This window comes from Anolis sagrei, chromosome Y (genome assembly GCF_037176765.1).
Source record: "Anolis sagrei isolate rAnoSag1 chromosome Y, rAnoSag1.mat, whole genome shotgun sequence".
Lineage (NCBI taxonomy): Eukaryota > Metazoa > Chordata > Lepidosauria > Squamata > Dactyloidae > Anolis > Anolis sagrei.
Genome location: NC_090035.1, coordinates 34,644,366 through 34,663,951, shown reverse-complemented (window position 1 = coordinate 34,663,951; position 19,586 = coordinate 34,644,366). Strand labels below are relative to the sequence as shown.

The 19,586-nt window shown below is 44.8% G+C and overlaps 1 protein-coding gene across 1 annotated transcript; it reads right to left on the bottom strand.

Annotated features, from left to right (window-relative positions):
• Window positions 1–6,252: 6,252 nt before the first annotated feature.
• LOC137095589 (STE20-like serine/threonine-protein kinase) lies at window positions 6,253–7,311 on the bottom strand. The gene has a single exon (XM_067462368.1). It carries the CDS (start codon window positions 7,309–7,311, stop codon window positions 6,253–6,255), a length of 1,059 nt encoding a protein of 352 aa, XP_067318469.1.
• Window positions 7,312–19,586: the final 12,275 nt, after the last annotated feature.

Sequence of the window (19,586 nt, the reverse complement as noted above, 5' to 3'; positions counted from 1 at the left end):
CCCTTTTAAAGCAGATATTGTGGGACTTCCTGCATTGATATAATGGGATATAGGGCTGTGTGGAAGGGCCCTTAGATAACCCAGTTGAAAGCAGATATTGTGGGATTTCCTGCCTTTTAATAAGGGATAAAGTGCCCTTATATAATCCAGTTGAAAACAGATATTGTGAGATATTCCGCCTTGATATTGTGAGATAGTTGGCTGTTTGGAAGGGCCCTTAGATTACCCAGTTGACAGCAGATATTGTGGGATTTCCTGCCTTGATATTGTGGGATATAGGGCTCTGTGGAAGGGCCCTTAGATTAACCAGTTCAAAGGAGATATTGTGGGATTTTCAGCCTTGATATTGTCTAAGGCTCTTAGACAACCCAGTTCAAAGAAGATATTGTGAGATTTCCTGCCTTGATATTCTGGGATAGAGGGCTGTGTGGAACGGCCCTTAGACAACCCAGTTGAAAGCAAATATTGTTGGATTTCCTGCCTTGATATTGCAGGATATAAGGCTTTGAGGAAAGGCTTTTAGACAACCCAGTTCAACTCAGATATTGGGGGATTTCCAGCCTTGTTATTGTGAGATATACGGCTATGTTGAAGGGCCCTTAGATTACCCAGTTCAAAGCAGATATTGGGGGATTTCCTGCCTTGATATTGTGAGATACAGGGCTGTGTGGAAGGGTCCTTAGATTATCCGGTTCAAAGCAGATATTGTGGGATTTCCTGCCATTTTATTTTGGGATATATGGCTGTGAGGAATGGCCCTTAGACTACCCAGTTTAAAGCAGATGCTGTGGGATTTCCTGCCTTGATATTGTGGGATATAAGGCTGTGTGGAAGGGCTTTTTCACAACACAGTTGAAAGCAGATATTGTGGGATTTCCTGCTTTGATAGTGTAGGATTTAGGGATGTGTGGAAGTGCCCTGAAATTACCCAGTTGAAAGCAGATATTGTGGGATTTCCTGCCTTGATATTCTGGGATATAGAGCTGTGTGGAAGGGCCCTTAGATTACCCAGTTCAAAGCAAATATTGTGGGTTTCGTTCCTTGATATTGTGGGACATAGGGCTGTGTGGAAGGGCCCTTAGATTACCCAGTTTAAAGCTGATATTGTGGGTTTTCCCGCCTTGATATTATGGAATATAGTGCTCTATGGATGGGCCTTTATATAATCCAGTTGAAAACAGACATTGTGAGATTGCCTGCCTTGATATTGTGGGATGTTTGGCTGTTTGGAAGGGCCCTTAAATTACCCAGTTTAAAGCAGATATTGTGGGATTTCCTGCCTTGATATTCTGGGATATAGCGCTGTGTGGAATGGCCCTTTGATTACCCAGTTGAAAGCAGATATTGTGGGATTTCCTGCCTTGATATTGTGGGACATAGGGCTGTGTGGAAGGGCCCTTAGATTACCCAGTTTAAAGCTGATATTGTGGGTTTTCCCGCCTTGATATTATGGAATATAGTGCTGTATGGATGGGCCTTTATATAATCCAGTTGAAAACAGATATTGTGAGATTGCCTGCCTTGATATTGTGGGATGTTTGGCTGTTTGGAAGGGCCCTTAGATTACCCAGTTGAAAGCAGATATTGTGGGATTTCCTGCCTTGATATTGTGGGATATAGGGCTGTGTGGAAGGGCCCTTAAATTACCCAGTTCAAAGCAGATATTGTGGGTTTTACTGCCTTGATATAATATAGGGCTGTGTGGAATGGCCCTTAGATTACCTAGTTCAAAGCAGATATTGTGGATTCTTCCTTCCATGATATTGTGGGACATAGGGATGTGTGGAAGGGCCCTTAGATTACCCAGTTTAAAGCTGATATTGTGGGTTTTCCTGCCTTGATATTATATACGGCTGTGTGGAAGGGCCTTTAGATTACCCAATTCAAAGCAGATATTGTGAGATTTCCTGCCTTGATATGGTGAGATCTAAGGCTGTGTGGAAGGGCTCTTAGACAACCCAGTTGAAAGCAAATATTGTTGGATTTCCTGCCTTGATATTGCAGGATATAAGGCTTTGAGGAAAGGCTTTTAGACAACCCAGTTCAATGCAGATATTGGGGGATTTTCAGCCTTGTTATTGTGAGATATAGGGCTGTGAGGAATGGCCCTTAGACTACCCAGTTTAAAGCAGATGCTGTGGGATTTCCTGCCTTGATATTGTGGGATATAAGGCTGTGTGGAAGAGCCATAAGATTATGCAGTTCAAAGCAGATATTGTGGGATTTCCTGCCTTTTTTTTTTTTTAATCTTTATTAGCATTTTCAATTAAGTACATACAAGTTGAAGACACAAATGGAGATAGGGCAGGTGAGGGAAAGGGGGAAAAAAAGGGGGGGAGGGCATAGGGTCACTGGGAGGAGGAGGGAGTGAGGGGGAACAGGGGAGGTAAGTCCGAGGGGGGGGGGGGAGTGCGGGGTAGTAAAAAAAGCTTGACTTCCAAAATAGTCGGCGGATGGTGGTCCATAATTAGTGATCTCTGTTCTTCTTCCTTTGTTGTTTTTCTTCCATTACCCTAGTACTCGTAGATTAGTGAGATATTTTTCTTTTCTTTCAGGTATGACCTCATTGGTTCCCAATCCGTTCTTCTTTTCCTATTTTTGTCATATACTAGATTGGCAAGGGAGTCCATCTCCATCAAGTCTCTGGTTTTTAGAAGCCAGTCTTCTACTGAGGGTATCTCTTGTTGTTTCCACCTTCTCGCTAGCACTGTTCTTGCTGCAGCGGTTAGGTGGTAAAGAATTTTATCATTATTTGGATCTAGGTCAAAGTCTATTAGGTGAAGTAGATAATATTCGGGTTTTAAATCAAATTTAGTCTGGATTATCAGTTGGATCTGTTTATGAATCTCTGTCCAGAATCTCTTTACCTTCTTGCATTGCCACCAAGTGTGTAGATATGTGCCTAGTTGGGAGCCGCACTTCCAGCAATTGCTGTTTATTCCTTTGTAATATCTCGATATTTTTTGCGGGGTGAGATGCCACCTGAAGGCCATTTTATACCAATTTTCCGTGATGTCGGCCGAGGTGGCATATCTGATCTTTTTCCTCCAGATAGCCTCCCAATCTCGAAGCAGGATGGAATGTTCAAAGTCTTTGGCCCAGGCAATCATGCATTCTTTGACTAAATCCTTTTCCGTGTCCCATTCTAATAACTTGCTGTAGATCATTTTAATGAGTTTTTTTTCTTTTATCATGACTGAGTCCCAAAAATTATCTGGCGATGCAAATCCCGCTTTTTTGTCCTCCTTGAAAGCATTTGCTACTTGGTGGAAGTGGAACCATGAAAGATTTTCGTCGGTTCTCCTAAGCGATTCCATTGTTTTTAGTCTCCACTCGCTGTCCTTTTTTTCTATCAACGTTTTATAAGAATGCCATCTGCTGCTTGGAAACTCTCTCTTATGGTTGGCTTCAATAGGAGAGAGCCAAAGGGGTGTTTTACAATAGAAAAAATTCTTGTATTTGATCCAAACTTTGAGGAGAGCTGCTCTGACAAAATGGTTGGTAAAGCCTTTCTCGATTTTTGCTTTATCATGCCATAAATAGGCGTGCCAGCCTCTTCTCGCATCGAAGCCTTCTAGGTTGAGCATTCTTATTTTTGATAAAGAGGCCCACTCTTTCACCCAAGTTAAGGCGCAGGCTTGGTAGTACAGTTGCAGGTTTGGCAGGCTTAGCCCTCCTCTTTCTTTAGCATCCGTTAACGACTTGTAGTTGATCCTGGCTTTCTTGCCATTCCACACAAACTTTAAGATGTCCTTTTTCCATTGCGTGAAGCAGTAGTTCGTTCTCAAGATCGGGATCATTCTAAATAGGAAGATCATTTTGGGGAGTAGGCTCATTTTTATGATAGCTATTCTGCCAAGTAGACTCAGATTCAGATGTTTCCAACTTTCAATCTTTTTAGTGATGTCTTTCCATGTAGATTCATAATTATTTTTCACCAATTGAGCATTGTTTGGTGTGATTTGAATTCCTAGATATTTTATCTTACTGACAATCTCAAATTGTGATAATTTTTGTAGTTCTTCCTTTTTTTCGGGGGTCATGTTTTTAGTTAGAATTTTGGTTTTAGATTTGTTTATCTTTAATCCAGAGACCTTCCCGTAGTGATCTATTTTTTCTGTCCATTTTGGTATCGTGTGGAGGGGGTTTTCTATAATGTAGACGATATCATCTGCGTATGCCTTTATTTTAAATTCATCCTTCCTGATCTTTGTACCCCTCAGGTTGTTGTCTGCTCTTATTTCCTCCAACAAAACTTCCAGTGTAAAGACAAAAAGCAGGGGGGAGAGCGGACAACCCTGCCTTGTGCCCCTTTCGATATCGATACTAGCTGTTTCCAGTCCGTTGACCCTAATTTTTGCTCTCTGTCTTGAGTATATTGTTTTAATTGTGTTTGTAAAGTGAAAGCCCATATCTTTTTCACTGACTAGATGGAGTATAAAGTCCCAGCTGACCCGATCGAAGGCTTTCTCGGCATCGAGAAACAGCAAGCCTAGTTCTTTCTGAGGATTACTTGTGTAGTACTCGATTATATCCAGAATTGTCCTCAGATTTTCACACATATGTCTTGCTGGGAGGAAACCCGTTTGATCTTCGTTGATGGTGTTACTTAGATATTTTTTCATTCTACTAGCCATAACACTGGTGAAAATCTTGTAGTCTGTATTCAACAGCGATATTGGCCGGTAGTTTTTGATGTTTTCCGTTTCCGTTGTATCTTTTTGGATGAGTGTGATGGCTGCTTCTTGCCAGGAGTCCGGCATTTTGGCCTCCGTTAGTATGTTGTTAAATATTATTTTTAAGTGTGGGGTCAGGTCTTCCTGAAAAATCTTATAATATTTTGCAGTAAAGCCATCAGGGCCTGGTGCTTTATTATTTGGTAAGTCACTGATTGCTTTCCTTATTTCCTGTTCTGTTATTGGTGTGTTGAGGAGTTCTCTTTGTTCATCCCTTAGCTTTTCTAATTTCCGTTTGGCTAGGTATTCAGCTATGTCTTCCGATCTAATGTCGTCTTTCTGGTAGAGTTCCTTGTAAAATTCTTTGAATTGGTTTGAAATCTCTTCGTCCGTGTAGTATACTTTCCCGTTTCTTAGAATTTTGGAGACATGCTGTTGTTGTTTTTTTTTCATGAGTTTCCTGGCTAGCCATTTGCCCGGTTTGTTAGCATTGGCGAAATAATTGACTCTCATGTATTTTAGATTTTTTGCGACTTTTTCCAATTGGGAGGAGTTCAACTGTTTCTTGAGGAGGTCCAGTTCCAGCTTTATTTGTTTGTTTCTTGGTTTTTTTTTTCAATTCCATCTCTTTACTCTTTATTTTCTCTGTAATTGATAGCAGCTCCTCTTGTCTCCTCCTGTTTCTTATTGCGCCTTTCTGAATAAAAAGACCTCTTAACACTGCCTTGCTAGTGTCCCAGATCACTTCCGGTTGTATTTCATCATTTATATTTAGTTCAAAGAATTCTTGGATGTTTTTTCTGAAGAACTCTATATCTTCTTCTTTCCTTAAGAGGAATTCGTTTAGTTTCCATTTCCGTTGTCGCCTGGGCCCTTGAATGTCTATTAAGATCGGGCAGTGGTCGGACAGCGTTCTGGGCAGAATCTGAATTTCATTCAGTTTGGTCATTAAGAATTTTGAAGCCCAACAGGCGTCTATTCTGGACCATGTTGAGTGTCTGTCCGAATAGAAGGTATAATCCCTTCCCTCCGGGTTTCTGGCCCTCCAAGCATCTTCGAGGAATAGATCTTTCCGCAGTTCGAGGAAGCTAGTTGGTAACTTTCCTCCGTTGATGTCTTTTCTATTTTTCTTTGTTCTGTCGCGTTCGCAATCTATTACACCGTTGAAATCTCCCACAATCATTAAGTCTGCTTGCATATGTTCTGAGAGTCTTTTTCGAAGTTCTTTTACAAATTTTGTTTTGGGGCCCGTGGGGGCGTAGATGTTACAAAGTAGTATCTCTTGTTCGTTGTTTCTAAACTTAATCCCCACCATCCTCCCCTCCTCGTCCTTGAACGCCAGTGATGCGTTTAGAGAGCTTTTTGCGTAGATTACTACTCCTTTTTTTTTTGTGGTGCTAGTGAATGGAATTCCTTTCCCAGTTGGGGTTGTGATAGATATGTGCAATGTTTTGTCGTGATGTGTGTTTCTTGCAACGCGATTAAATCGTAGTTGCCTTTTTTTAATAAGTTGAATATTAGTCTTCTTTTCTGCGGGGTGTTCATTCCGTTGACATTGTTAGAGTATATTCTTATATTACTTGTCATCAGGTGGTTGTTTTCCGGTGTTTGAAGGTCCCATGTCCTTCTTTCCCTCCTCCTCATCTAGCGGTTCCGGTCTTGGTCTCTTCTTGTCTCTTTTCTTCCCCTCCTCATCTTTGTGTTTGGTCCTTGTAGAGTCGTGGTTCGCTTTGCTCAGTTCCGTTACATCTGCAGTATCTGATGTAAGATTCAGGTCTTTTTGGAGTCGCCTGTAGAAGTCCCTTGCTTTCTCCTCGGATGTAAGCCAAAATTTGCTCTCTCTGTATGTCACTTGAATTCCCTCTAGACGTTCCCATCTGAATTTGATCTTGTGTTTTTTTAATACGTCTGTAAGGAAATAGTAATTTTTCCTCTTGTTCATAGAAGTGGACGTAAATTCTTTAAGTATTATCACTTTTTTGCCGTTGTATGAGGGTTGATCTTTTGCTTTCATCCTATTGATCTCATCACGGACATTTTTTCTGCAGAAACTGACCAGAATATCTCTGGGAACATTGTTCCTTTTAGCGTAACTGGAATTAATTCTCTGTGTCATGTCGATTTCCTTGTTCATTTCCTCCGGAGTGATATTAGTCATGCGGGTCGTAATTTCCATAATTATTTCTCTAAGATTTTCTCCTTCTTTCTCTTCGATGTTTCTAAATCTGAGTTGATAGTCGGTCTCTTTGCTTGCCCAGAGTTCTTGTTGTTTCTCTAGTTTTTCTTTCGCTTCTTCTAGTTTCTTTAATTTGGCTTCAGTTTTGTCCTGTACTTTTTTTAAACTTGAGTTTTCTTTCTTCAAGATCTTTAATTCATCCTGCACGTTAGAGACCTCTTTCTTTATTTGCGCTACGTCTTCCTTCAGTTCATGCCTTAACTTCCCCATTTCTTTTTGAAACAATCTTTCCATATTCTGTTGTGTTTTTTCCTGGCTTTCTTCTATTTTTTTTTCAATCTTTTCTTGCATCTTCAACATTTCTTGCAAGAGATCTTTGAAGGTTGTTTCTTTTGGATTCACATCATATTGTGTGGAGAGTCTTCTGGCGGGTGTAGGAATCAGGGCTGGAGTCTGCATTGTAGTTGTGATTGTGGTTGCCAGTGGTGGATTAGTTGTGACATTTGCTGTGGGATTGGTGGGGTTTGTCTTATTACTTTGTTTAGTTGCTGATGAGGTTTTTTCGGCCATTGTGTCCCTTTCTCTTTATTGGTGTGGTTTGATTCCTGGGGTGCTTGTTCTGTTGGTATGACCTGTCTGCTTTCCTATTTTTTCTCTTTCTTCTTGTCTTCTTTTTTTTTTTTCTTTTTCCTTTTTTTCTTTCCCCCCCCCCTATTAATTCACTTTAGTTTATTTCTTCCCTCTTTTAGCCGTTCCAGCTCTCACCCTTTCACTCTGCGTCTCCCCGTTTTCTCTTCACTTCTTATGGCTTGCGGTATTCTTTGCTTTCCGGCTTGTTTTTCCTTTGTCGTTTCCCCTCCCCCTCAGCTCTTTCCCGCCGCTCGCTATTTCCGCTATTTCGAGATTCTTAGGTAGCTTAAATAGATTTAGGCTCCCTACCTTATCTTCCTTTTCTTCACTCGGCTATTCGCCTGTTCCCTTCCCAGGCGGTCGATGTTGCCCCTTTTCTTTCTTTCTTCTCCCGTTGCTTCCTTCTTCCCTTCGCCGGCAGCCCTTCTAATGTCTTCCTGGTTGGGGAGGCCGTTCCTCCCTCTCTCCTTGTCCCCTTTCTCTTCTCGCGAGAATGGTTGCGCCTGCGCGCTATGCCGCGGGGCGGGGGCGCGCGCCGTGCGTTCTGGGTGCTCTGTCCTGGCTGCTAGGGCCCTTCTCGTGAGGAAGAGGGAGCAAGGTAGCGTACAGGAGTGGGATTGCTCTATTTACTTTAAGATTTTATCATATTTGCTCGTGTTTGCCCGTATTTGCACTGTTGAGGGGCTAGGCCGGAGAGATTGGCAGGGAGGGTGTTAGTTGAGGGGGGTGGGGAAGCTGAGAGGGGGGTTGTTTAGTGAGATATAGGCCGAAGCTGCAAACAAGCTTGTAGTTACTCACAGTTTCCCGCTTTGGTTCCTCCGATTCCTTCAGTTTCGGCCGGGCGGCGTGAAAAGGGTGATGGGGGATGATGGGGGAGAAAAGACTGATCTCAGCCCCTCGGTGATATACCTTTGTTTGGCTGTTGTGTAGCCCTTCTGGCCTGTATAATCTTTATAGTTTTGTCATACCGTTGCCTGTGTGTCCTTTGCGTTTGTTGTCCTTAGTCCTTAGTCTCAATTAGAAGGATAATGGTAGGTCTGATAATCCGCTTCTCTATTTTTCTCTTTCTTTTATTTCTTTCTCGGTGTTGCAAAACTTGCTGCTTTGTGGAGGCAGGCTGCGTTTGCGGCTCTTTCGGGCCGTGCTATCCCCCTGGGTGCCGTTCCTGGGAGTTGCCAGGCGAGTTTGACCACCCCCCTTGGGGGAGGGCAGTGCCACTCGCCCCCGCCACTCACCAGGTTAGGCAGGCAGGCCGGCCTCTGTCCGCCGGCTTGTGGGGTCTCTGTCGCCCCTAACCCAATTGGGGGATGCTCAGGCCTTCCACTGGCGCGCGGAGCCTTGGAAGCCTGCTGCTGCCGCCATAACGCCTCCACCGGAAGTCCGGATTTCCTGCCTTGATATTGTGGGATATAAGGCTGTGTGGAAGGGCTCTTTCACAGCATAGTTGAATGCAGATATTGTGGGATTTCCTGCCTTGAAAGTGTAGGATTTAGGGATGTGTGGAAGTGCCCTTAAATTACCCAGTTCAAAGCAGATATTGTGGGATTTACTGCCTTGATATTCTGGGATATAGCGCTGTGTGGAATGGCCCTTTGATTACCCAGTTGAAAGCAGATATTGTGGGATTTCCTGCCATGATATTGTGGGATATAGAGCTGTGTGGAAGGGCCCTTAGATTACCCAGTTCAAAGCAGATATTGTGGGTTTCCTTCCTTGATATTGTGGGACATTTAATGACTTAGATGAAGGGCTAGAAGGCATGATCATCAAGTTTGCAGACGACACCAAATTGGGAGGGATAGCCAATAGTCCAGAGGACAGGAGCAGAATTCAAAACGATCTTGACAGATTAGAGAGATGGGCCAAAACTAACAAAATGAAGTTCAACAGTGACAAGTGCAAGATACTCCACTTTGGCAGAAAAAATGAAATGCAAAGATACAGAATGGGGGACGCCTGGCTCGAGAGCAGTACGTGTGAAAAAGATCTTGGAGTCCTCATGGACAACAAGTTAAACATGAGCCAACAATGTGATGTGGCGGCAAAAAAAGCCAATGGGATTTTGGTCTGCATCAATACGAGCATAGTGTCTAGATCTAAGGAAGTAATGCTACCCCTCTATTCTGCTTTGGTTAGACCACATCTGGAATATTGTGTCCAATTCTGGGCACCACAATTCAAGAGAGATATTGACAAGCTGGAATGTGTCCAGAGGAGGGCGACTAAAATGATCAAGGGTCTGGAGAACAAGCCCTATGAGGAGCGGCTTAGGGAACTGGGCATGTTTAGCCTGAAGAAGAGAAGGCTGAGAGGAGATATGATAGCCATGTATAAATATGTGAGAGGAAGCCACAGGGAGGAGGGAGCGAGCTTGTTTTCTGCTTCCTTGGAAACTAGGACGCGGAACAATGGCTTCAAACTACAAGAGAGGAGATTCCATCTGAACATTAGGAAGAACTTCCTGACTGTGAGAGCCGTTCAGCAGTGGAACTCTCTGCCCCGGAGTGTGGTGGAGGCTCCTTCTTTGGAAGCTTTTAAGCAGAGGCTGGATGTCCATCTGTCAGGGGTGATTTGAATGCAATATTCCTGCTTCTTGGCAGGGGGTTGGACTGGATGGCCCATGAGGTCTCTTCCAACTCTTTGATTCTATGATTCTATGATTCTATGATTCTATGACATAGGGCTGTGTGGAAGGGCCCTTAGATTACCGAGTTTAAAGCTGATACTGTGGGTTTTCCTGCCTTGATATTATATACGGCTGTGTGGAAGGGCCCTTAGACTACCCAGTTTAAAGCAGATGCTGTGGGATTTCCTGCCTTGATATTGTGGGATATAAGGCTGTGTGGAAGAGCTATAAGATTATGCAGTTCAAAGCAGATATTGTGGGATTTCCTGCCTTGATATTGTGGGATATAAGGCTGTGTGGAAGGGCTCTTTCACAACACAGTTGAAAGCAGATATTGTGGGATTTCCTGCCTTGATAGTGTAGGATATAGGGCTGTGTGGAAGGGAACTTAGATTACCCGGTTCAAAGCAGATTTTGTGGGACATCCTACCTTTTTATTCTGGGATATAAGGCTGTGTGGAAAGGCTCTAAACAACCCAGTTCAAACTGGTATTATGGGATTTCCTGCCTTGATATATGGGATATATGTCTGTGTGCAAGGGCCCTTAGATTACCCAGTTCAAAGCAGATATTGTGGGATTTCCTGCCTTGATATTGTGGGATATTTGGTTGTGTGGAAGAGCCCTTAGATTATCCAGTTCAAAGCAGATATTGTGGGATTTCCTGCCTTGATATTGCGGGATATAAGGCTGTGTGGAAGGGCTCTTAGACAACCCAGTTGAAAGCAGATATTGTAAGATTTCCTGCCTTGATATTGTGGGATTTAGGGCTGTGTGGAAGGGCCCTTAAATTACCCAGTTCAAAGCAGATATTGTGGGATTTCCTGCCTTGATATTGTGGGATTTAGGATTGTGTGGAAGGGCTCTTAGATTTACCAGTTCAAATCAGGTATTGTTGGATTTCCTGCCTTGTTATTATGGGATATAGGGTGTAAAGATGACGCTACCAATTAGTGAGGAAGCGCCTAGGTTTAGGAGAAAGGAGCCACTGATTTGTAAAAGGCTCTGGTATTAAAGGCTCTGTTTGTGTTGTGAGGTAATTTTGGTAGAGTGGGTGCACCGAACGTAGAATTAATGGAGAAGAGGCAGTTTTAAAAAAACAGAGAGAACAAGTTTATTTTTAAACAAAGCGTATGGTTGCAGTATGAAGATGTTAAGCTTGGCAAATACTTGATGGTTACATGTAACTTGGTTGCGATACAATTCAGACTTTCGATGTTACATTTTATGAACTCTTGCTGTGGTGAAGCGCTTTATTAACCAGTGTTCCCTGCAGTGAATAGTCTCCCTGTTTGATCTATCCTTGATCAAACTACAGATCTCTAGTCTTCTCCCGACTAGCGATCTTAACAAGCCTCTGTTAGTTCTTTCTAACTAAAGCAACTAACAAGGTTTTCCCCTTCAGCTTCCTAGCTGAAGAAATCTCTACTATTCACGAACACTAAAAACTGACTCTTCACTTCTTCACTCCTCAGAGTCTAAAAACCTGACTGCTGCTCTCTCAGAGTCTCCTTCCTGACTGACTCTAACTGTCACTTTTTAAAACCTTCACTCTCTAAGCTCCTCCCACCTCCTCTTCTGCCTCGTTTCCATGGTAACACATTTCTCACAGCTAGGCCGCTCCAGCCTTAGGGCAACCAATGCAAACATAAATACAGTTATAAGCATATTATTATAAACACTTCTGTACATAGGGCTGCCTTGATATTGTGGTATATAGGGCTTTGTGGAAGGACCCTTATATTACCCACTTCAAATCAGTTTTCCTGCATTTTTTTTAATTATGGGATATAGGGCTGTGTGGATGGGCCCTTAGATAATCGAGTTGAAAGTAGATATTGTGAGATTTCCTGCCATGATTTTGTGGGATATAAGGCTGTGTGGAAGGGCCCTTAGACAACCCAGTTCAAAGAAGATATTGTGGGATTTCCTGCCTTGATATTGTGGGATATACGGCTGTGTGGAAGGACCCTTAGATTACCCAGTTGAAAGCAGATATTGTGGGGTTTCCTACCTGTATATCCTGGGATATAGGGCTGTTTGGATGGGCCCTTAGATAATCCAGTTGAAAGCTGATATTGTTAGATTTCCTGCCTTGATATTGTGAGATATTTGGCTCTGTGGAAGCGCCCTTAAATTAACCAGTTCAATGCAGATATTGTGGGATTTCCTTCCTTGATATTGTTTATATAGGGCTATGTGGAAGGGCTCTTAGAGAACTCAGTTGAAAGCGGATATTGTGCGATTTCCTGCATGATATTGTGGGATAAAGGGCTCTGTGGAAGGGCCCTTAAATTACCTAGTTGAAAGCAAATATTTTGGGATTTCCTGCCTCGTTACTGTGGGATATAGGCCTATATGAAAGGGCCCTTAGATTACCCTGTTCAAAGCAGATATTGTGGGATTCCTGGCCTTGATATTGTGGGATATAAGGCTGTGTGGAAGGGCTCTTAGACAACCCAGTTGAAATCAGATATTGTGGGATGTCCTGCCTTGATATTGTGGGATATAATGCTGTGTGGAAGGGTTCTTAGACAACCCAGTTGAAATCAGATATTTTGGGATTTCCTGTCTTGATATTGTGGGATTTAGGGCTGTGTGGAAGGAATCTTAGATTACCCTGTTCAAAGCAGACATTGTGGGATTCCCGGCCTTGATATTATGGGATATAGGGCTGTGTGGAAGGGCACTTAGATTACCCAGTTCAAAGCAGATATTGTGGGATGTCCTGCCTTGGTATTGTGGGATATAAGGCTGTGTGGAAGGGCTCTTAGACAACCCAGTTGAAATCAGATATTGTGGGATTTCCTGCCTTGATATTGTGGGATTTAGGGCTGTGCGGAAGGGCTCTTAGATTACCCAGTTCAAAGCAGATATTTTGGTATTTCATGTCTGTATATTGTGGGATACAGGACTGTGTAGGAGGGCCCTTAGATTACCCTGTTCAATGGAGATATTGTGAGATTTCCTGCCTTGATATTGTGGGATACAAGACTGTGTGGAAAAGCTCTTAGACAACCCAGATCAAAGAAGATATTGTGGGATTTCCTGCCTTGATATTCTGCGATATAGGGATGTGTGGAATGGCCCTTAGATCACCCAGTTCAAAGCAGATATTGTGTGATTTCCTGCCTTTATATTTTGAGATATAGGGCTGTGTGGAAGGGCCCTTAGATTACCCAGTTCAAAGCTGATATTGTGGAATTTCCTGCCTTGGTATTGTGGGATACCAGGCTGTGTGGAAAAGCTCTTAGGGAACCCAGTTCAAAGAAGATATTTTTGAATTTCCTGCTTTGATATTCTGCGATATAGGGCTGTGTGGAATTTATTTATTTATTTATTATTTGCATTTGTTAACCGCCACTCTCAGCCCGAAGGCGACTCGTGGCGGTGTACAGAACATAGAACATAAAGACAACAGTTACAGTAAATCAAGATCATGACGCACATCAACTAACACACAACTAATTAAACTAAAAATCCGCTTCGTCTTGTTTGGGTCATAATCCATCTCGTGGTCATAGTCCATTCCGGTGGTCATTCCAATACATAGCACTTAATTGAAGGCCTTTTCGAAGAGCCAGGTCTTCAGGCCCTTACGGAAGGCCATGAGGGAAGGCGCCTGTCTAATTTCAGCAGGGAGGGAGTTCCACAGCCGGGGGGCCACCACCGAGAAGGCCCGCTCTCTAGTCCCCGCCAAGCGTGCCTGTGAGGCAGGCGGGACTGAGAGAAGGGCCTCCCCGGATGATCTCAAGGTCCTCGTGGGCTCGTAGGCCGAGATGCGGTACTCAAGGTATTTTGGGCCGGAACCGTTTAGGGCTTTGTAGGTTAGCACCAGCACCTTGAATTGGGCCCGGTAGCTGATCGGCAGCCAGTGGAGCTGGGACAGCAAGGGCGTTGTGCGCTCCCTGCGTCCCGCTCCGGTTAACAACATGGCTGCCGCGCGCTGGACTAGCTGGAGCTTCTGGGCCGTCTTCAAGGGCAGCCCCACGTAGAAAGCGTTGCAGTAGTCGAGGCGGGATGTGACCAAAGCGTGTACCACCGTGGCCAAGTCAGACTTCCCAATGGAATGACCCTTAGATCACTCAGTTGAAAGCAGATATTGTGTGATTTCCTGCCTTGATATTGTGGGATATAGCGCTGTGTGGAAGGGCTCTCAGATTACCCAGTTCAAAACTAATATTGTGGGATTTCCTGACTTTTTATTATGGGATATAGGGCTGTGTGTATGGGCCCTTAGATAATCCAGTTGAAAGCAGATATTGTGAGATCTCCTGCCTACATATTGTGGGATATTTGGCTGTGTGGAAGGGCCCTTGGATTACCCTGTTTAAAGCAGATATTGTGGCATTTCCTGTCTGTCTATTCTGGGATATAAGGGCCCTTACATTACCCTTTTTAATGCATATATTGTGGGATTTCCTGCCTTTGTATTGTGGGATATAGGGATGTTTAGATGGACACTTAGATAATGCAGTTGAATGCAGATATTGTTAGATTTCCAGCCTTGATATAGTGGATATTTTGCTGTGTGGAAGGGCCGTTAGATTACCCAGTTCACATCAGATATTGTGGGATTTCCTATCTCTATTTTCTGGGATATAGGGCTGTGTGGAAGGGATCTCAGATAACCCAGCTCAAAGCAGATATTGTAGGATTTCCTGCCTTGATATTGTGGGATATAGGGCTGTGTGGAAAGGCTCTTAGACAATCCAGTTCAAACAGATATTGTGTGATTTCCTGCCTCGATATTGTGGGATATAGGGCCCTGTGGAAGGGCCCTTAGATTACCCAGTTCAAAGCTGATATTGTGGGATTTCCTGCCTTTTTATTATGGGATATAGTGCTGTGTGGATGGGACCTTATATAATCCAGTTGGAAACAGATTTTGTGGGTTTTCCTGCATTTTTTTATTACGGGATATAGGGCTGTGTGGATGGGCCCTTAGATAATCGAGTTGAAAGTAGATATTGGGGGATTTCCTGCCTTGATATTGTGGGATATACGGCTGTGTGGAAGGACCCTTAGATTACCCAGTTGAAAGCAGATATTGTGGGGTTTCCTGCCTCTATATCCTGGGATATAGGGCTGTGTGGATGGGCCCTTAGATAATCCAGTTGAAAGCAGATATTGTAAGATTTTCTGCCTTGATATTGTGGGATGTAAGCCTGTGTGGAAGGCCTCTTAGACAGCCCAGTTGAAAGCAGATATTGTGGGATTTCCTGCCTTGGTATTGTGGGATATAGGCTGCGTGGAAGGGCTCTTAGACAACCCAGTTGAAAGCAGATATTGTGGGATTTCCTGCCTTGATATTGTGGGATATACGGCTGTGTGGAAGGACCCTTAGATTACCCAGTTGAAAGCAGATATTGTGGGGTTTCCTGCCTGTATATCCTGGAATATAGGGCTGTGTGGATGGGCTCTTAGATAATGCAGTTGAAAACTGATATTGTGAGATTTCCTGCCTTGATATTGTGAGATATTTGGCTGTGTGGAAGGGCCCTTAGATTACCCAGTTCAATGCAGATATTGTGGGATTTCCTGCCTTGATATTGTTTGATATAGGGCTGTGTGGAAGGGCTCTTTCACAACACAGTTGAAAGCAGATATTGTGGAATTTCCTGCCTTGATAGTGTAGGATTTAGGGATGTGTGGAAGTGCCCTTAAATTACCCAGTTCAAAGCAGATCTTGTGGGATTTCCTGCCTTGATATTCTGGGATATAGCGCTGTGTGGAATGGCCCTTTGATTACCCAGTTGAAAGCAGATATTGTGGGATTACCTGCCTGTATATTCTGGGATATAGGGCTGTGTGGATGGGCCCTTAGATAATCCAATTAAAAGCTGATATTGTGGGATTTTTGGCCTTGATATTGTGAGATATTTGACTATGTGGAAGGGCCTTTAAATTACCCAATCCAAAGCAGATATTGTGGGATTCCCTGCCTTGATATTGTTTGATATAGGGCTATGTGGGAAGACTCTTCGATAACTCTGTTGAAAGTCGATATTGTGGGAAATCCTGCCTTTTTATTCTGGGATATAAGGCTGTGTGGAAAGTCTCTAAACACCCAGTTCAAACTGGTATTGTGGGATTTCCTGCCTTGATATTGTGGGATATATGTCTGTGTGGATGGGCCCTTAGATAATCCAGTGGAAAGCAAATATTGTGAGATTGCCAGCTTTCATATTGTGGGATGTTTGGCTGTTTGGAAAGGCCCTTAGATTACCCAGTTGAAAGCAGATATTGTGGGATTTCCTGCCTTGATATTGTGGCGTATAAGGCCGTGTGGAAGGGCTCTTAGACAACCCAGTTCAAAGCAGATATTGTAATATTTCCTGCCTTGATATTGTGGGATTTAGGGCTGTGTGGAAGGGCCCTTAAATTACCCAGTTCAAAGCAGACATTGTGGGATGTCCTGCCTTGATATTGTGGGATTTAGGACTGTGTGGAAGGGCTCTTAGATTTCCCAGTTCAAATAAGATATTGTGGGATTTCCTGCCTTTTTATTATGGGATATAGGGCTGCCTTGATATTGTGTGATATTGGGCTTTGTGGAAGGACCCTTATATTACCCACTTCAAATCAGATTTTGTGGGTTTTCCTGCATTTTTTTATTACGGGATATAGGGCTGTGTGGATGGGCCCTTAGATAATCAAGTTGAAAGTAGATATTGTGAGATTTCCTGCCTTGGGATACAGGGCTGTGTGGAAGGACCCTTAGACAACCCAGTTCAAAGAAGATATTGGGGGATTTCCTGCCTTGATATTGTGGGATATACGGCTGTGTGGAAGGACCCTTAGATTACCCAGTTGAAAGCAGATATTGTGGGGTTTCCTGCCTCTATATCCTGGGATATAGGGCTGTGGATGGGCCCTTAGATAATCCAGTTGAAAGCTGATATTGTTAGATTGGTCGACATGGTCACCTACCGAGGAGGCGGAAAAATCCCCAAGAGCCGTCAGGAATCCATTCGGATCCATAAGCCTCCTGGGGCGGACCATCTTAATGGAGAGATAGACAACTCCTCCACACCGCCACCCTGCTCCCAACCCTGGCAGAAAACCAAGTCCAATGTATGTCCAGCACAGTGGGTGGGGCCAGATATTTGTTGGGACAGCCCCATGGTTGCCATGGCGGACATGAAGTCCTGAGCCGCTCCTGTGAGGGTCGCCTCGGCATGGACATTGAAGTCTCCCAGCACAAGAAGCCGTTGAGACTCCAATGCCAGGCTCGAGCCTACCCCCGCTAGCTCAGGTAGGGAGACTGTAGTGCAGTGAGGTGGACGGTACACTAGCAGAATCCCTATTCTGTCCCGGTCACCCACCCTCAGGTGGACGCATTCAAAATTTGCGGTCTGCGGGATGGGACTCCTGGTCAGATGGATGGAATCTCTATAGACCACTGCGACCCCGCCTCCCCGACCTCCAGATCTCGGTTGGTGCTGCACGGAGAAGCCTGGAGGACAAAGCTGGGTCAGATTCACTCCTCCAGCTTCATCCAGCCAGGTCTCCGTGATGCACGCCAGATCTGCCCGCTCATCCAGGATTAAATCCTGGATAAAGGTCATTTTTCCGTTGACAGATCTGGCGTTCAGCAGCACCACCTTCAATCCGGAGGGCCCGCCAGCCTGGTTACACCAATTTACCCTAGGAGACCGGTTTGGGATTGTTAATGTAGATAAGCGGTCCGAATTAGGCCAAATTTGAGGTCTCCTTTTTCCGCATCTCCTCCTCCCCACCACAACCTCTATGGGGGCCCCTCGGCTAGTGGAACACCTCCCCTCCTCCATGCCGCAGTCCAAAACCAAGGTTTTAGTCTCTATTTCGTTGTTGTTTGATTTGTTGGTGTTTTTTCTTGCCAATTACCTTGATTCTCTTTCTCCCCCCTCCCCACCTCATTGTTATCCATGGGCTCCAGCCCACTCCCTCCCTTGCCCCTTCCACTAGTCACCAATATCAAGGACAGTATAAATAGGAGAGTGGGGGACCACATGGGTGATAATAGTACACTTCAGTAGGAATGATAGTGATAAAGTGTAATAAACGTTTCAGCCGCGTAAGTAAGATAGTTCATAAAGTGCAAGAGTCTTAAAGTGCAACACAGTAGGCTCCACGGCTGCGTGCCACTAGGGCAATTCATAAAGTGCAAAGATCTTAAAGTGCGACAAAATACCCAAATCTGGCCCTCAACGCTAACTAAAGTGCGGCAAGGAGGGATCAGGAAGGGGGCGTAGTGCAAGTATGGTTTAGCAGCAGAGGCAGGCGCCTTAAAGTGCTATATTGCGTTCTTAATACCAATTAGCAGCAAGGTGGACAAGGAACAATAATGTGCTATGTTCGCAGTATGTAAACACAATGTTAAGGAGATTAGCAATGGCATCATTTGGTAAAGATGCTATGATTCAGATGTAATCTATAGACGGCTGATGTAGAATAGCGGATTAGTCTCTCAGTCTTCCGGAGATGGTCAAACACGGTGGTGGTCAGCCCAAGTTGGTCTATATCCAGCTTAAGTTGCACAAACAGGCAACACACTATCGGTCAACACAGAAAAAGGTCCGCACAACAAGGTCTACACAATATCTGTCTGCACAATATCGGTCACCACAAAAAGGTCAGCACCAAAAGAAGGATACCCGCGGCTTGCCCCGATGGTGAGGGCCCAAATGATGGAAGATGGTAAAGGCCCAGGTGGACAGGGTCCAGCTCAGGTACCCCAGGGCCCGGTTCAAGTAGCCCTCGCAGTGCCACGGCCCGCCTGGCAAGGCCCAGGTAGTAGAGGCCAGCGTCTGGTAATGGCCCAGATGGTAGCAGCCCAGTTAGAAGGAGCGACGATGCTGGGCGATGTTGAGCCCGGCGGCGAGGCGTCTTGTACAGGCCAGATGATGGGGGTCCAGATGGTAGGGCCAGCCGGAGCGACGCTCGCCACGCGGCAGCCTGCTTGTTGGGCCCTGGAGGCAGAGGCCTAGCCAGCCCCACGGAGGGGCGGAGGGAAGAACAGGCCCAGATGGTAGGGCAGCAAGGCCTAGATGACCGGGGCCCGACGTAGTAGGCCCAACGGGGGGGGGGGCAGAGGGAAGAATAGGCCCAGATGGTAGGGCAGCAAGGCCTAAATGACCAAGGCCTGGATCGAGCAGCCCCCGCGGCGCAGCGGTCCGCCTGGCAGAGACCCCCGCAATAGAGGCCCAGCCAAACGAACGTTCGCGGTGCTCGCGGTGGCCGCCTTGGCGCCGGCTGCTGCAAAGTCCCGACTCACTCTTCCGCCGTTATAACCGTCGGCCTCGTCTCAGTCCTCTCGGTCTCTCAGCTGCCTCTCTCTCCAGCAGCCTCCTCCAGTAGGCTCTCCCTCGCAGCCTCCTCCGGCAGCTTCAATGCAGATATTGTGGGATTTCCTACCTTGATATTGTTTGATAAAGGGCTATGTGGAAGGGCTCTTAGAGAACTCAGTTGAAAGCGGATATTGTGTGATTTCCTGC

What these genes read in the sequence shown, in the direction of transcription:
- LOC137095589 (XM_067462368.1), bottom strand. Translation starts at nt 7,311, where the DNA reads ATGCAGACTCCAGCCCTGATTCCTACACCCGCCAGAAGACTCTCCACA.